We start from the raw sequence: 19154 nt of genomic DNA, 5'->3' as shown, positions 1-19154 counted from the left end.
TATGAAGTTTACTGATTTGTTTTCAACCTCAGTAGGATAACAGATCAGAGTTTCCAAATTACACAACTGATAATGTATCTACTCTATACTTCATGTTACATTTCTATGTAGGTAACCTGATTTAAGGCCTTCTACGCAAGCTGGAGCATGAAAGTTTTCAGACTGACAAACTGAATATGATCAGTGTATGGGTCCCACCTCTGTCCACCTGTCACCTCTGTACAAACAGTAAGACATCTGTGTTGCAAAGCATTTGTCTTCATGTTGCAACACTCCAGTATTACGTCAAACATTGACCTTATCTGGGTCAAATTAAGCTATAATACTGCTGTCAGGTGAAAACCTATCAACAACATGTGCAGTTGTTATTAAAGGTTATAAGAGGTGCTTTTGAACAACAACAGTCATGTTAAAAAAGGTTAAATCAGCCTAAACTCTTAAGGACTTTCTCACTATAATACTGATGATTTAATCCACACTAGTGACATTAATCAATCCACTTTTCTGGTCCACACACACTAATTTTTTATATTTCCAGTGAATTATCTCAACATCTGCAGGATGGATTGGTACCAAATTGTGTACAGATATTCGTGGTTAACAGATAATTAATCTTACCGGTATGCAATGTCCTTCTAACAATGTCTTTGATTTATGACCAAATGCCTTAAAAACTCATGACATTAACATTAGCCTGTGTATTTAATGCTAATTCACAATTAGTGGAACACTAACACACTGAAATAAGATTGAAAAAACATCAACGCACCTGTTAAACATGAGAATGTCACATTCATTGTCTGACGATGGAAGCATTTAGCTTAGAGCACCAGTGTACAGGCTCACAAAGGTGCTGCTTGTAATTCAATCTCATCGGGGTTTACTTGGTGAATTCATGTTGAATAAATACGAGAAAGAGTAAATGATTCCAGACATATGGGCCAGACATAAGCCTACTGACATCTCATGACTTCATAAGCCTTCAGTGCCCTCATAACCACTGCCCTGTCTTGTTGAGGTCATCGTTGTTTAGCTGACCACAGTGGAAGGGTTAAGAAAACACCATAGTTATATAGACAAAGTCATTAAAGTGTGTGTGAAAAACTCTTGTAAAAAAACTTTACAAGACTCATTCATCTCTTTTAAATAGCTCTTTGCTGTATGGATCCTGACCCCTCAGTTGAGTTGGTTACTCCAGGTCTCCAGTAAAACAAAGACTGGCTGAGAGGTCGTATCAGTGTGGGTGAGAGCCTTAATGGTGATGATAAATCATAACATCACACTGACTACATTTACATGCACAACATTTTCTAGTTTTTTTCCCATATTCTGATGACATTCTACTACTATTGCCCCTTTGTGTCAAAATAAGTTTTTGGGAATAAGAATTCTCAGCGAGAGCATTCTAATTCCACTGTGCAAACCACAGCCTTTCTCTTTTGTTCCTTCAACTACCTTCTTCAAAAGGTTGGAGTTGCGCATTTCCAAAAACCTGTTGATACAATGCTTAAGAGAAGGTTTGTTTTACCTTCCCACCACAATTATGTTCATTCATTCATCTGTCCCTTAGCAAACTGTTCGCTCAGAAAATGCTACATTTGGAATAAGGCCTAACTCAGAATATCCAAATGGAACATACTGTACTGTTTACATGACTTGTATCAAATTCAGAATACTGTTATATTCTTCTATTGTCATGAAAACCAAAAAACTGTAAATGTTCAACCTGCAATGTAGGCAGAGGGTCAGATCTATGTTTGTTCTGCAACACTCTAACCTAGCTGTGAAAGCTACTCTTTTTGGTCAGTTTCATGTTATTCTTCATTGCTGTCAATGTTGTTAAACTGTCCACGTGCTGAAAATGCTTATTTGCTTGTTTTTCAGGGTGATAGATTGAACTCTTTAAAGGGCTGTCATTCTGACAGAGACTCGTGAATGGTGGAAAATTAGCTTTCACGTACAGCATGTCCTCAGACTGACCTGCATTGACTAATGGAAACCGTATCTACAAAAAGTCTTAGCCCTGCAACACTGTAGTGACAGCCACACTCAGACATCCTGACCGGCATATGCCTGTTTGTTAGGGCGCCAGCAGCACAGATGCCGGTTGTTTTCTCCTCATGTCTGTCAGCAGCACCGACCACAGCAGATTACATCACTCTCACCTAATCAGCAAAGATGAGAACAGAGCTGGGTCACGAGAACCAGGTTATCCTCAATTCACTTAAGAAGGAAAAACACAGAGACAAGAACGTGATGATGAAGATGGATCGGAATTTATCTTACATCGAGGCAGTTATCAAAGTAGGCATCTGTCCAAGAAGCACCCATTATTTTAGTTAAAAAACTGGAAAGATAGTTGGCCGAAATAATTCAATGAGCAATGACACAATAGAAATGTGTCAACGTGAAAGACGAATTTCTATAGTGCAGCTTCCACTGAGGTAGTTAACACCAATATCTCTGGTGGTGTTAGGGGCCGATCACACAGAGACTTGTCGCTACAGGTACAGCAGCTTCAAAAACACCTTGGAAAAGTTCATTGGGCAAAACAGTATGCATTTTACAGAGTACCTGCAGGCTTCATCAAGTTAAACTTTGGACTTTTTAAACCTCTTTAATGCCACTTTTGAACGGAGGTTAAAGTGAAACTCTCAACAAAATGTAACCAAGGGTCTTTTTGTGAATGTACCCGAGTCAAATAATTGTTTAAAAGCATAATTATGACGAAAGCGCCACTTTTAAGATTGACCTTATTTTCATTATTTATTTTTTTTTTCAAAATCACTTTCAATGGAGTGCTGGGGGAAAACACTATGTCAGCATCAAAATCAAAGCTTTCAAATAGTTTGCAAAAACTTTTTTTAAAACAATAAGAAGGCTAAACACAACATGAAACACATGAACTCAAGCATTGAGAACATTGTTTGTATACACAGTTTTACTGAAAAGAACATTTTTGAACAACTCACGTTAACAGTTGTGTTTTCTGAGAAGTGTCGCTCTTCGAATGCGACGTAACATTGAGGAGAGTTAAGGTGGAGCGCTCTTAAAGCTTAGTTCCATATAAATGCTCGGATAATTTGTTGTTTTGTCGAAGCAGAAAAATGAGCCTCATATAAGAAACAATACTAAAATCAAAAGCCGGTACTCTGTGTACACAAACAATGTTCTTAATGCTCGAGTTCATGTTTAGAGACCCTGGTGATAATACGAGCAAAGTTTCATGTTGTGTCGAGTCTTAGTGTTTTAAAAATAGTGATTTTAAGACAATTTAAATGAATTTAAGACTTTTAAAGGCCTTTAATTTAGATCGATAAATGTAATACTTTTTAAGGATCTGCGGGGACCCTGATTTGAGTAGCAAAATACATGCGCAACCAAGCAAATAATTGTGATTAATGGAAAAAAACAGTGCACCATGCCTTGTGCTGAAAATTAAGAAAACATCAACTTTTTATGTGTCACTCTGTTAAGTGCAAGTCAGCCACATTGCACCAAAGGAAAACAATGGTTCTGCTAGCGCCACATCTCTAGCAACGCATCTCAGTATGATTGGTCACTTACACAATCATATGTTGGAAGTTTCTGGGAATGTTTAGTGTTGGGCACACAGTTGACATACTAGAATCCGATTGAACTGTTACTTTATCATGTTGTTGACTGGCTATAATAGCTAATTGCCAATAATGAATTATTTTGGTGTATGTAATCTGTTTTTATGCATTTCACTCACCTAAGTCTGAATAGCTCATTAAATATTTTACAACATATTGTAGAGAACTGGCGAGCCACAGTCCTTCACAATGTGAGTGAAAATGAGCACTGTGCATCAAAGTACAACTGCATTTGACCTTTCTTAACTTCTCCATGTTGGTTTAATTCAAAACTGACAGGCATCCTGTCCTTTCTTCAGTCTGCTAATATGTGTGTGACAAGGGTTAATATGTATGTAAATTAAGCTTGTAAAAAGTGTGACAGGAATGCAGCCGACAGAGCCTTTATCTGTAACATGTCAGTCTTCAGATGTACACTCTCATGTCTCTAGAGAATGCACTGCAGACAGAGAGGCTGAAAGAAGTACAATCAGTTGCATTGTGTGCATCCAAAATGTCTTTCCATTGTTCATTGTTCAACAGCCTATTTTGTCATCATGTGCATGTCTACATTTACTGTACATTTAAAGACAGTGTCATTATATGAGGTCATTGCAGAGATGAAAGACAAAAAATCTGATTTCTAGTTACACAAATAGGATAATAGCTACAACTAATATTAGATGCTAATAGAAGTGACCATGATGACATGGAGGTTGTTTCTTTGAATCTGTTGTCTGGCAACTACTGCAGTACGTGGTTGTTACTGTGATGTGGCATTGTGAATGAAAGATTCAAACCTCGCTCCTGCAAAAAAAACATTTTTTTAAATAAATGATCAAATCTGGCACAACACTCATTTTGTTTCCAATGTAACCCAACTTGTTTTAAGTATGTTTGATTTTTTTTTTTTAAGTTTTTCAATTGCTCTTACATATTTCATCACTTTTAAGACAAATTTCTTAACTAGTTTGAATCAATAACGTAGATTGTGTTGCTGTGTAGTTCAACTGTTTTTATGACTGTGACACTGGTCAAGCTGTGGCACTGATAATTACCTTCATACCATGCTGGCCACATGTTTAGCATACTCTTTCAGCACAAAGATTGTTCATGTGCCTTTTTGACGGGAACTGTTTTGATCAGAGTGGCACAGTAAGATAAGAAATAACAAATCCTCTAGGGCTGATTAATCTTGAGAGGTCTGGACTAAAACGCAAGTAGCAAAGGTGACACACTAAGGTGAGCCCAGACTTCAAAACAAATCAATCACATTAAAGTAAACAAATGCTATACAGGTCGAATTGGTCCTGACAAATAGTGGCTGATAAGAATTCAAAATCGACAACATGGTTTACCCACAGAAATGTCTAGAAAAAGAAAACTAGTGTGAAGTCTTTCCCTCTGGCGGTGCCATGTAAGATCTACTTGAGTGCTGTTAGTCAGAACAAAAGCCAAGTTCAACCAAACCACTAAAGATAAGAATCTGCACATGTTTATCGTCATCGAGGACGTTTACGAACATGTCGAGGGCCATTAATTTCAACCAATCTCACTGTTCATTTAACCTACCAACCCATTTATTTCATCAAGCAGGTTTAACAGTTCATTTCTTTAGGAGGCCATGTTGGATGAGGTAGGCTTCCTAACAGTAAATGTAAAAAAAATATCATTATTCAACTTCCATGACCAAAAGGTTGTGCCATTTAGTTTATTACATTTATCAGGGACTAGGCCTGTCACAATAACACATTTTTCTGGACGATAAATTGTCCCAGAAATTATTGCAATTAATGATAATATTGTCGTTTTGAGACCATTTTTCAACTAATACAATGATCCTGGCATAATAATGCAAATACACCCTTTCAAAGATCAATAAACTTTTATTTCTAAAGAATATTTAACATTGGAATTGGAATGTGAAGAAGATATTTTAAATATCCAAAACAAATAAACAAAACAACCACAAACAATGAATAAAAAGGATTCTCAGTCTCTGTTAGCAAAATTGCACTTGAATTACACACAACCAAAAACAATATCCCTAACCATTTAGTATGTCGTCTTTCACGCTGTACAGTTGTAGAATTGCAGTTTGTGACATGTATGTTCTCCCAGGCAGTTTGTACTGCCTGTCAAATGTTTGCAGCATTTGTCGAAACTGCATCCGATGATTATGCTTTAGTTGCAGATTGTTGTTGTATTGCCACTTTTAGTTGCTACTGTTTTACAACAAATGCGATATACCGGCTCGTCCAGGTTAAGTTGTCAAGACTTTTGTCACTTCAATTATTTTATTATCATTTGTGGGTCTAAATAATTTCTTCAAGTGTTTCTGTACCTGTTCATTTTTATTTTGAAAAGGTCCATTTTATTTTGAAAAGCTGTTTGTAAGTCCGTGTTACGACTGGTTTTGGTTGATCATGGCAGCAGCTTACATCAAGACCGTAGATCGGAGCACACAGACCATTGGTTTATGACCTGTGGTCATTAAAATAAAAAGAAGACAAAGGACAATGGCTCACCAAGGTCATTCGGTTTGAATCCAAAGTGCTCCCACACTGCAGCTGTCACGTTCGGCTTTGAAACCAATTCTCTCTATGTTTTTATTCCGTCAAATCTCAACTACGATACCTCTGGCTTGCTACTCCTCACGGGGCTCTCATGCTCTCCCCAAACAGAGACAAAGAGTGACTGACAAGAGAGTTCACGTGAGAGACACGAGGAATACAAACAAGCATGCTAATGGAAATGATCAAGGCCCAAAAATTCATCGAGCTCATTTTTATTTATCATACAATTAATTTATTTATTGATTATCGTGACAGGCCTAGCAAGGACCTTGTACAAAGGCTTTCATTCACAAAGGAGATGAAATGAAGGTGAGTTGAAGAAATCCCAAGTTCAGCATGTTTTTTCCTTACTTACTGTGACATTTTTATACTTTTCTGGTAAACATTAAAGTACAACACTGAAGGCTAAAACCACAGATACTATATTTTGTTGAGTCATTATGGTTGGGAACCAAAACTCGGTTCCAAATTAGAACCGGGTACTTAATGCCAAGTACTGGGTACCAATGTATAAAAAAACAAGAAGAAAAATGTTTGTTCCGCTTATCGGTTCCTAAACAGATCATCAAAATGAATTAGTGCAAACAAAGGCTACATATCTGCAAGGCCATGGCATGTCTGGCTACGTTCCAGGACCTTTTTCATCTGCCAGGAGTCAGGACCTGTTACATCACACATCAACACAACAGCGAGCTGGAGAGCTAGCTTGCATGGCTAGGGCAAGGTGGCCTGCCAGGCTTAAATTTCCCACCGCCAGGCTAAGCATTGTTTATTTATGTAAATGGCGACATCTTATATAGATAGATAGATCGATAGATAGATCGATAGATAGATAGAATTACTTTAATGATCCCAGACTGGGAAATTATGGTCAACACATGAACACATGGCGGGTCTGAGGTCAGGTGTCTTTTCATCACCTTATGCCCCACAATCCACTGCTACTGTCACTACACACTAACTAAGCTACTTGTGATTGAATATAACGGGATGTCACAAAGAAAAAGTCAACAACGCTGGACTTTTTCTTCCAAAGTCTGTCAAACAAAGGCAGAGACGTTGAACCCACTGGTTCACCTGTTGACCAGGTGCGCAGCAGCGCGACATTGGCTGAGCCACGGGTCGCTGAGGCAGCTAGCATGGATGTAGCATGGATGTAAGCTCGCCATCCGCTGCAGTGGTAGAGCAGCCTTCTCCGTGCCGTGATGGGAAACATAGAACCAGCAGATTTAATCAAAATTAGTTTGTACAGTGGATGGCTGTACCTGACCAATTATGGTAAGTTTTGTCGATTGTCGATCTGTCGACACCCAATACCGATCCGATACCGTTGTTGAATTAATAATAAACTGTATACCGTCCACCTTATACCATGCGATGTGGTATAAGGTGATGAAGACTGGGGTGAAGTGACACAGAGGTCCAGGTGCTCCTGTGCTGAACACCTGAAGACCCAGCCAGCAACGGCGGAGTAGTGACCATCAAACATCGCTGCGAGCCGGGGAGACCACAGCAGCAGAGGAGAGCAACAAAGCAGCCCGGCGGTGAATAACCCTGAGGTTGTGGTGGAGGGATGACCAACGGAGCGGAGTACGTCGGGTTGAAAGTTAGCGTTGCTAGGCTAACAGCTGATCGGTGAGGCTAACAACTGATGGCGGGGCTAACAGCTAATCAGCGGAGAAATGTGACGTGAGTAAGTGCAACGTCCTGCAAACAGGAATACAAAATAAAACATAGCAGCTGAACCTGAGAATAAACTAATAAAAAGTTGGTCAAACAACAACTAGTGCTCTTCCAGCATGCGACACACTGACGCTGACGAATAACGTAGGATGTGCTGGGACGGCGAAAACAAAAACTGGATCGGCCGTGGATCTGTTCATTTTTCCGATCCCCGATCCAGCTGTTTTGTCAATATCAGGGCCGATATCCGATCTTAATATCAGATCGGTGCACCCCTGCACCACTCTAAACTCTACTATGTCATGAATCTGTTATCTATAGGACACTGCCATCAGTCAGTTGCTGGCATATGTCAGGCCCCTGTCACAACAACAACATGCTTCGCCGCCGGTGGGCCGCCCTTCCAACCTACCACCGGGCTTAGCAAGTTTTCTAGGGGAAACCCTGTAGTGTGTCACAGCAGCAGTCACAGTGCGAAAATTATTCCACTCTGATCAAAACTATCTTAGATGTAACTTCATTTCACACATAAAAAATTAAAATGCAAGTTCAATATATTTTCTCCATTTAACCAGTTGTTCACCTTTGAAGGTGACTAAAGAGGTGCATGACTGGCATGTTATACATTATTGGGAAAGCCAGAGTACTGCACTGTTTATTTTACCATGCAGTGCACCCTGTTGATGTCACACACAGGTCAATGAAAAAGCAGATGGTCAACAGAACAGTTTGTGTGTTTCTCGGCATGTGAGAGCCCAGGTTTGCAATTAGTCTTTGACAATTAACTGAACTTTTTTTAAAAATGTGCTTAATTTTTATGTGGCAGGTAAAAGTTCCTGTACTATGAGGTAAAACACTAGAGTTTGTGGCAAAGACGGGTATTAAATGTGTGTGTGTGCACTGTGTGTCTCTCGCACTGGTATGAAACAACATTGCATCACCTGGCATATATTTTGTGGAACACAAGCGTATTAAGGCAGTTACACATGTCACAGCTGCAGCAGTTAAAACTGGCCTCCTGGCTCCACCAGGAAACTTTTTTTTAATGATGAATTACAATAATATGATAGTTTAAATGTGTCCCACTGGGCAAATGGCTGCCAAATAAAGTCAAGCTCTGCTATTAGACACCAATGTGCACCAGATTTAGGTCTGCACGCATGCCAAGATTGAAGACACTCAGCCAGACTCATGCCAATTTCTGTTACTGAGTCCTCTGCTCATAACCATTGTATGAAGGCAGCAACAAATGTTTTCTACTCAAACCAAAGAAGGAATACATGACAAAGTAACATCCCAAATGTGTGATAAACCAAAATGAGAACACAACTAGAAAAACACAATGCCCTTAAACAAAACTGTATCTTTACCATTAACATAAAATATTAAAAACTGTGTGAAATGTATTAGCACCATTATTGAAAATACCATGCTACTGTGGTAAATCGAGCCTTACATTAATGGGATCCATATCTTTAAACTAACAATATACCAAATAACATTATGTAGGCATTATACTGAACACAAATTTCCCAAGGGCTTCCTATGTATAAATAAGGAACCCTGTCTATCGCTACATGTATATAAATCACTATCTGCCCTCCATCTTTGGGTCATTGAAAAGCGCTATATAAATAAAATGAAATAATAATAATACAATAATAATCTGTAGTTTGCACTACAGCAACAGAATGATATGACGTCATATGCAAACAAGCTATAAAAACGAAACATTACTACTTGCAGGTTAAGCAGGAACTATCCCAAGACAGCAGACGCAGACAAACAGCACAAGGCAGGTGTTTATCGTCTGCAAGCTACAAAAAATGTACAAGTGCTACACATAGAAATGACAAAACTGTGTGTGTCAACACTTTAGTTGAAGCTGAACCACAAACAACATAGCTTAGGACAGAATACCAGATCATTAAATTGCACTTTTCCACATAAATCTTTGTCTGTGTGTCTGCAGGCTCTTTGTGGTGACTGAATGATGGGCGACATACTGAGAAACAACACTACAAAGTGGTCACTGAGGTAACGTTGTAAATGTAAAAAAAAAAAACAATCATAAAAAGCCCTTTCTTGAATTCATCTTTAACACCAAACATCTGAGGAGCTTCGTCTAAACACTATCAACCCACTCGATCTACCATCTGGTTCCAGTTGGCTTGAGAAGAGATTACAGACGAGGAAGGAGGTTCTGGTCCAACATGTGGTTTGCACCTAGCCCTCTCCACCCGCTTTTGTTCACACAAAGCTAACCACAAGCTGTAACCCACTCCACACCCAGAACCAGACCGATGACCCTTTGTATATTCGAGGGAATTTTACACCACGCACGCCACAGCATGTGGGCCTCTGCCTGGTTAAAGCTGGCTAATGGGCTCCAGATCAGGGCTCACCAAGCACTCAGGACCAAGATCACGTTTCATTGGATGCAGACGCCTGCTTATAGATCTGGCATTATATTGGCAATGACATCATGAGCTCAGTCTGATGGAAGAGCATTAGTGTGTCAGTGACATGGTCGGCCAGTGCTATGCTTTGATCTGGCTTGACTCGAATGCTTTGTGATGTGACGTAAGTGTTGCAAAGAGCACCGGAATGAACTGAATGAAGACAGTTCTCTATGCAGAGAGAGTAAGAGAAAAACAGTCGTGTGGCTGCCAGACTTTTTGAAAACTCTAACATAGTGTTACATCCTAATCTGATTATCACATTTGTAGATAAGGAAACACCTTCTTGATAAAGAGATTAAAATTCAGCTTGAGGTCCAATTACTGAATGCATCCAGGATGCAAAAAAGAAAAAGACATGACTGAACATCTAATCTTTAAACTTCAAAAGCTGCAATTTCTATTCCATTCAATTCAAAAGTGTTGGATTACAAAAACAAAAACTGCTCATTAGAGTGAAGCTAACATTAATAAGGTGTATGTTATCACTATCCGTTATCAGTGGTGTGCATGAACGCGTTCAATGAACGATCGTTCATGAACTCGTTCATATTTTGGGCAAACGTGAACTGAACGTACTGTATTTCTGCCTGATGAACGTTATTGTGAACAAGTTCATTCTGGCGTTTGTGAACGGCGCATTCTTACAGTTTAACTTCGTTCAAGACAGTGCCAGATTTCCATCGAGCCTTCCAGGTGAAAACCGGCTAAAACACACAGTAAACAGGCCTTAATATGTAGCGGAAAAACACCCAGTCTGGCTTTTGTGTATAAAAAAGGATGCTGGACAAGAGGTTTGTGCAACTCGCTTTACTTTCGATCAAAACGATGCATACCAAACATGCAGTTAGGCATTACCAAACGAACACAGATTAAATCGTCCTGAACAGACATAACACTGGCAACACCAGCCACCACAGAGTCGCACCACAGCATACGTCATCAACATGTGAAGCATGGAGGCAAAAACAAATATAGGCAGCAGCACTACCTCAGACTCTGCCGCCACCATTAATACGGCATCTTTGTTTGATTACTTAAAACAATTTAATGAGACGGTCAGTAATGATCCAGGTGGGAAAAATCTGACCCTTTTGTGTAAACTTTGCCCACTGGGCAAGAAGCAACTCCATGCATCAACAACGTCAACAGCAAGCCTGAAACGGCACATTGAACTAAAGCACAAGGCCAGCCTTTCAAGGTATGTGCGAGTAAATAAAAAATCAAAACACAAGGCAGCCAAAACAGATCCTCTACCACCCAAATCGCATTAACGGCGTACAGTAGCGGCTCCGCTGTCTTTATCTCCCAGCCGCAGCTAGACAACCTGGTTTTGCAGTATATTGTCGGAGACCTGCAGTTTCAGTGTTAAAACTGATAAATAGCTGTCTGTGGTTCTATATGGGCTGTGGCAATAATTTAGAAAAATAATAGCTCGCAGCAACATATATATAAAAAAAAGAACTATGAACTAGTTCATTTTTGGAACTGTGAACTTAGTTCAAAATGTTTAATTATAAACTATGAACTGAACTAACTCGTTTTAAAATGTGTGAACTGAACTTTGAACTAGTTCATGTAGAAAGTGAACTTTCCCAACACTGTCCGTTATGATTATTCTCACGATTAATCGATACACTGTTTAATCCATACAGTGTCAGAAATTGTGATTAGTCTACACAATTTCTCAGAACCAAAATGACATCTTAAAATTGCTTTTAGTGTCAAACCAACAAAACCAAAACACTCTTCATTTATAATGAAATAATTTTCTTTTGATCAAGTAATTGATTAATCAACTAACTGTTGATTAGCAGCTATAGCAATGTTGACCCTAGAGGAAAAGTCTAAGCATCACTAGAAAATGTTAGGATTCATCCTCTTGAGACCATGAATGCAAGTGATGACTGGTGGAGTTAAGTTCAGGTTTAGGGCTACAACTAACAATTCATTGTGTTATTGATTAGTCTTCCATTTATATTTTGCATTACTTGATTGTATCCAGTCCTCCCATAAAAATTCTTAATCAGTGACTGAGTCATCGAACAAGAGCTTTCCTTTGACAAAAAAATGCCATTTTAAAAACAAAACTGCTGCTGATAATTTTCTGTCAATCACCTTTTCAACTAAGTTGTATAACAGTTTAGTCGAGATCCCAAATGAATTCACTCAGAAATAATCATCTTGTGTTCCACTCAAAGGTCATGGCAATCCATCTGATAGTTTCAGAGGTATACAGACTGTTTAGAATCCACTGATGGGAAGGCATACATTTTATTAAGTGGGACAATCTAAAGCACATTTGTGTCATCCACTGTTTATTTGATTGACTGCAAAAAATAAAGGTTTAAAGCTACCTATATGTGAAATGATGCCTTCCCAAATTCCCAAGTGCATGAGAAACATGAAAAGAATCCACTGAGCCACTCAGACAGAAGGTCAAGAGGTTTGTCAGCAATTTCCACTTCTGAGGAGAGTTCCTTAGTGCTGAGGCAGCAGATTGGTTAGTGTATGGGTGATACTGAGAGGGATGGAGACAATCAGACACAGGCAAACCACTTTCAAACATCACAAGACTCTTCTCAACAGCTGTTCTGCATACTGTGCTCTAGCGATACTCATCTCATTGGGTCACAGGTTACAGCAAGCTATCACTGACATATGGGGGTCACATATCACAGCTAGATATGTCTGACTTGAAGGATGGATGGATAAAAGGATGGATTGAAAATGACAGAAACACCTGAAGCTAAAGTTAAAATAGCACAGAGCTACAGACAGGCAAATGCACCCAAAATCATTCATTGCAGATGGATTGTAAAGGAGTTTTCTTTTCAGTTCCAGGCGGAATGGTGCATACTGCACTCAATATTCAGGAGCGAATTCACAAAAATACTGTGCAGCTTTTGCAGCCACTAAAACTTCCCAAATAAAAATCCAAAAGGTGTAAATTGTCAAAGCACCCACAAAAGGGTGAAAAGCCTCCCTAACTGTTTGAATGTCAGTTCAGAGTGTGGTTATATATGGTCACTTGGGAAAATGATGAAAAACAAGGGCAAATTGCACTTGGCTGCAAAGCTTTGTGTGTTTATGCTGTAATATCATTAGAAGTAGAAGGGAAAGACAAAGAAGAAGATGATGACTGTGATGAAGATACCCCCCTATTGTTCCCCAGAGGGTTTACACGGGTGCAATATCTTTTGTGAATCAGACCTTCTTGAGACAGTGCAGATGATGTGCAATTCATTCTTTATGAATTTGCTTCTCAGACTTCAAAGTCAAATAAGAGCTGGTTTGACAGAAAATAATGACAGCAGAAAGGAAAAATTACCTGCAGAGGAATTTTAGGTCAAATGTCACAGTGTAAATTAATGCACTTCATCAAACCTGAGTGAAAAGGAATGCTTCATGTACTGTATTGTGATTCATTGCAGTCACAGATGGTCCAAATATGAAGGTGAGAGACTGTTGGGCAACAAAGGAGGATAGTAGTTGGATCTCCTTGTCGCACATATTTATATATATATATATATATATGTGTGTGTGTGTGTGTGTATGAATGCATATAGTTATCTTAAACCTGTTCCATACAACTATTGAAAAGATGCTTTCAGCTATTGTTTTTCAAACTATTACTGTGATAGACCTGGATAATACATATAATTTAGGTATTTTCCAGTTTACTTCCTAAGTTTGGCACTGACAGAAAACTACATTTACAGAATGCATTACAGTCCCATGATGTTAATCTTGGAGCCAAAACTGGTTGGTCTTACCAACTTGAGAACTATTTCCTAAACTTTAAATATGAAGTAGACAGCTAATCGCACGGCTCTATGAACCAATTGGAGGGGTCAAAAATCTCAAGAATACATTCTACAGACCTTTGTATCACGCAATTTGATTGTTTCGATGTCATGTCAGGATTAAAGCTGCAATAATTCAGAATACATACAAATACATGAATTTTGAAATGTGAAATTATGACTATTTCAAACTGAATGTTTTTCTAAATACATTATTTACTATAGGGTTTCCAGTACATGACTTGAAAATAATAATTGAAAATAGGATCTTGCATCATCACTAGGCCAAAACAACAAACACAACAACAACAAATTAAAGAGATAAGTTAAATAACTAAACTAATCTATACTGAATACCTCAACCTCCTTCTCTGCCTCTCCTCTTTTCTCTCCTCCACTCACCTCCTGCACTACTTCTACCTGTGCTCTTATCTAATATAATATTGGGAAGTGTTAAATTTGTTCACATCACCAATACCACACAGGTAATGTTAGGAATATTTAACTATTACACTTATCATGGTACACATCATTATCATTTCTATTGACTTGAGGGAATAACATCACGACAATAAGTCAAGAACATTGAGCCTCTCCTTTATGTAAGGTTACCTGACTCTCTTCCTCTGGAACCTTTCTCTTCTTTTGAAAATAGTTTAATATACTCATCTGAAAATGTAACCAGAAAAGAGTCATGGCAGAAAATTACCTGGGCATTACCTAAGCTAACGTTATGTCGTGCTGTTCAAAACGTGTATCTGAAACGTAACAGGTTTCCTCTATCAATAGAAAATTACGTTTTACGGCTAAAAATGTATCTACAACAAAATAATATCTCTCTCTACTGTATAAACAAAGACTCGACATGCTTTATTAGGCCTAAAGTAATCTTTCATTAACAAGTGTCAACGGTACAAAAATAAAATAAAAATAAGAATCTGAAATAATGATAGAAATAATGCGTATCCTGTTTTAACCAATCAATAACACATTTATCAGGATTTTTTTCTGTAGCCTAATCCATCTATACATTAGGGTCGTTTTCACTGGTTTGAACAAAACTGTATATATATAGAAATATATAACCTAGCTCAGGTACCTTTCTTTCACCCTTTTCTCTCCCTCCACGTCGGACTTTTGTCTCTACTCTCTTCGTCTTTCGCGCGCCGCAGCTAGACAGGCAGGTGGTGACTCCGGTGTTGGTTTTTCAAAATAAGGGTAGGCTATTTGCAGCGTAGCGTCACATTTCACGAAAAACACCATGTTTTGTGCCAAAATCACATTTCATACAATAATACAATAATATAAACATAAAACAACATAAAAACAAGGTTAAAAAAAACAACAACATTATTCTGACGGTGTGGCGGCTTTTATTTTGCCGTGACGGTGCGCCACAATCAATTACATGTAGAGGAAACCTTGTAATTACTCGACTTATCAAACAGAAGATCGAAAGAAAATACATTTCCAACTATTCTCATAATCAGTTAATCGTTTCAGTAATCTTCAGGCAAACATGTCAAAAAGCTGCTAGTTCCTGCTTCTGTTATGTAAGGATTTGCTGCTTTTCCTTGACACTTTCTTGGTAACGGGATTATTTGGGTTTTGGGCAGTTGGTTGGGCAAAAGTAGCAGTTTGAGGATGTCACTTTGGGCTCTGGGAAATTGCGATGAGTTTTTGTCACAATCCTCTGACATTTTACAAGCCACGTTTTAAAGGCAATCTGGAATAGTAGCTACACCATGAAATTGCAACATCAAATGATGCACAGTGGCCCAAAGATGCTTTTTACCATACATTGTTAAAGAAACTATTGTAAAACCTTTCAATACCAGAATTTGATCCATTCAGTATGATAACATTTGGAAAGTCATAAAGAACAGCTCCATTAAATATTTTTAGCCCCATTCATATGAGATAAGGGCTAAACTGGAAGTAAGCAAGCTCAGCTGATGAAAGTCTTTGGTGTGTCAGCTCTATGGGCCCCGCAATGCTGAAGTTATGAGGAACATCTATATAGTTTTCATTCAAAGGTGCAGGGGACTGCCTCTGATGCTCTATCCAGTTTTTATTACATCCACAGCATTTTATAGACTAAATGAAACAACAAATTCATTAAACGTGAAAAAAATGGCAGATTAGTCGATAATTTAAGTGATAATTGCAGCCCTCGTCAGGACATTTGCTACAATGAGAACGTTTACATGACCACAATAATCAGATAACTGGGATAATGTTTATCTTTTAGTCAAATTGGTGCCAATAAACGTTGTTGTTGTGGTTGTTGTGTTTGTATTTACCTTTTGATGATTTTATACAAAACACAAAAAATCCAACAACTGTATATAGATTAACCCTGAATATTCCCCAAACCTGAGCAATGCAGCACCACATTGCTTTCCACAATATAAAGTTGGCCTGGGATAAACACAATCACAATCACTTGTGGCGCTGTCTCACGCACCAGTGTTAATTCGTTGTTTCTGCAGAAATCACAATTCCCAAATGAGCTCAGCCATGCCGAACTAGGCCAGATTTAACTAAGGAAACCTAACAACAACGACAACAACTGTAAACGGAATCGGATTATGACAGCGGTATTACATAACCATTGGTTCATTCAGTGATAACCAGTAAAAGTTAACACAAGGCTTTAAAGCTCTACTGTCTAAACGCTACTCAGACACAATGAAAACATTGAACAAGCTGAGTTCAGTCAATGTGTTGAAGGATTCGTCTGTCACCTCACCAGTCTAATCCAAACTCTCTCCTGATCCTCTGCTCTCTGACGTCTTTGTTTGGGTCTGCTGTGTGGTTCGATCTCGGGCCGATTTCAACAAGTTATGGTTGGTTTAAACAACTCCAGTACAGCTCAGAAACGTAAAGACAGCATGTGTACAGACAGCATGTGCACTGTTGTCACTGCCTCAACAGTCCTGATAAATCAAAGGAGATCCAGACGCTGACAACACTGGTGAGACAACAGTGCTGGTTATGGACAAACATGTTGTGATTAAAAAAGTCTGCCTGGCAAAATAAAAGCATTCCATGTGATTAAATAATGGAAGATGACTTTTGGCTTCAGTTCTCACACTTGTTAATGCAAATTTTACATTTTGTAAACATGGTGTATCCAGCAAGACCAAACATCTCTTTTGGGGCATGTGAGTGAAATCTTATCGATCAAAGTGTGTGTGGTCCTCTGTAGACGTCAGAACCTTTGGCCTAGATTTTAATTTACTACTAGAGATTACAAAGATCTTGGCTCAAACTTAATGGATTTGGCAGCCCTGACAATGGCAGTCCTTAAGTAATATATTCTGAGGAAAGACAGCAACAATAATATACATTATGGCTTTCAATCACTGCAAATTCAGTGAGTCATATAACAGCGTGAACAGTACATTAATGTTAAAACCTGAGATTTTAGTTTTAAGGGCTTCAAATTTATAAGGAGACTTCTTGATGCTGAATTAACATCAGCAGGCTGTAAATTTGAGTGACAAATGTGCTCTAAAAACAGTTCTTAATTAGTATGTTTTTCTCTTTGAGAAGCTGTTAAAGTAATTGAAGAAAATACCATCAAAAGCAATTGGCCTGTAGGGAAAACAGTCTTATTGTGTCAGTGTGGTTTGAATTTAGTCTTCACAGTTTGCCAAACAAACTTATCCACTCAGTCTACAAGTGTGTTGTGTTCACGTTCATAGCAGGCGGCGTGATGAGGGGAAAATATTAAGAGGTCCAAAGCTGGATTGAGGCTGCTGAAGGACGGCTGATGAGAGGTGGAGTTTGGAGTTCGTTCTGGACACTAATGGCACTGAACAAACGATGTAATGAGCCCCAGCTGATCAAATCTGACTTTAATATATTGTGACCTAGGGCCAGGCAAATGGCCTTAAAATAATGTTGTGATATTTTTGGGCTATATCATGATACACAATATTTATTTTAATATTTTGTAATCTCCTCAAAAGAACTTCATAAATGCTGGGACTGGGGGACAAAATGATGTATCAGTTTACCACATTCCCCGATATCTATACTGCGACAATATTACCGGGCCAACTCCTGGTACTTCCAAAAGACATTACCACAATAGGATTTTTACAAGACAAACTAAATCTAACAAAAATAATAACATTGATAACAACATATCACGATAACGATACAATATGGTTATGTTGTGTAGACTGACTAAATTACATTGCAGTACATTTTCCTGGATATTTCTTTGTTTAAGCTTGCAAGAGATATTAGTACTCTTTATTATAAACCACAGAATCTGGTTTACATAGCAACAGACCCCAAAAAACCGAATAAAGTGTTGGCCATGGACTTATAGATGTTGGCTAACACAGCTAACAACTTCAGACGTTGGCGAGCTAATGGGGATTACAAAAGCTAGAACTTATTTGGTGTGCCAGTCATTTTACTTCAAAGCAAAGTCGGTGGGCCAGTTTAAGTCTGTTGGTGTTAAAATGTTTGTGATAAATGTTCACTCAAATGAATTCAATAACAAACTTCAACTTACAAAGCTTTAGAGTGAATTGACATTAGCAAGACAGAAAACGCTTTCTAATGTGACGCACTTTTAAAAAAAAAAAACTCAGTCCTGAAAGGCAGCAGCACATTTATTCTGAACTGATGATTGACCTCAGGTTTCACAGGTGTTACACCAGTCTTACCTGTGTACAGCATCCCGGAGCCGGACTCGCCTCCAAAATCCGCTGTAGCATCGTCAGGTGAGGTGGAGCTCGTCGTTACGAGCCCGAGGAGGCAAAGTGTCCATTTTAACAACCGGCGGAACATCTTCCCGGGTTAATCACTTTTCTAATTAATGTTGAAAGACAAACAATACAGCCACCGTGTGTCCCCAATGAAACCAGAAGTCTAGTGTGGTTCTCATTAGTTCAAAGTCAAAGTGAGGATCATAGTTGAACGGCACTTCTTCTTGAACTTTGACTGAGATAAAGTCTAACTGCTCATCCTCTTCACCTCTCCTCCCCCTCCTCCTCCACAGACTGCCGCAGC

At 38.7% G+C, this 19154-nt stretch overlaps 1 protein-coding gene across 1 annotated transcript in view; it reads right to left on the bottom strand.

The window, feature by feature from the left end:
• LOC115593330 (collagen alpha-1(I) chain) overlaps positions 1 to 19154 on the bottom strand; it is a 116031-nt gene extending 96877 nt beyond the window's left edge. The window contains exon 1 of the mRNA XM_030436848.1: positions 18809 to 19154. Coding sequence (XP_030292708.1) covers positions 18809 to 18932 — 124 coding nt within the window. The 5' untranslated portion in view covers positions 18933 to 19154. The remainder of the gene's footprint in view (positions 1 to 18808) is intronic.

Source organism: Sparus aurata, chromosome 12, assembly GCF_900880675.1.
Source record: "Sparus aurata chromosome 12, fSpaAur1.1, whole genome shotgun sequence".
In the NCBI taxonomy this organism is placed as follows: domain Eukaryota; kingdom Metazoa; phylum Chordata; class Actinopteri; order Spariformes; family Sparidae; genus Sparus; species Sparus aurata.
Note: the sequence above shows the minus strand (reverse complement) of the source record. Positions and strands in the feature narration are given on the sequence as shown.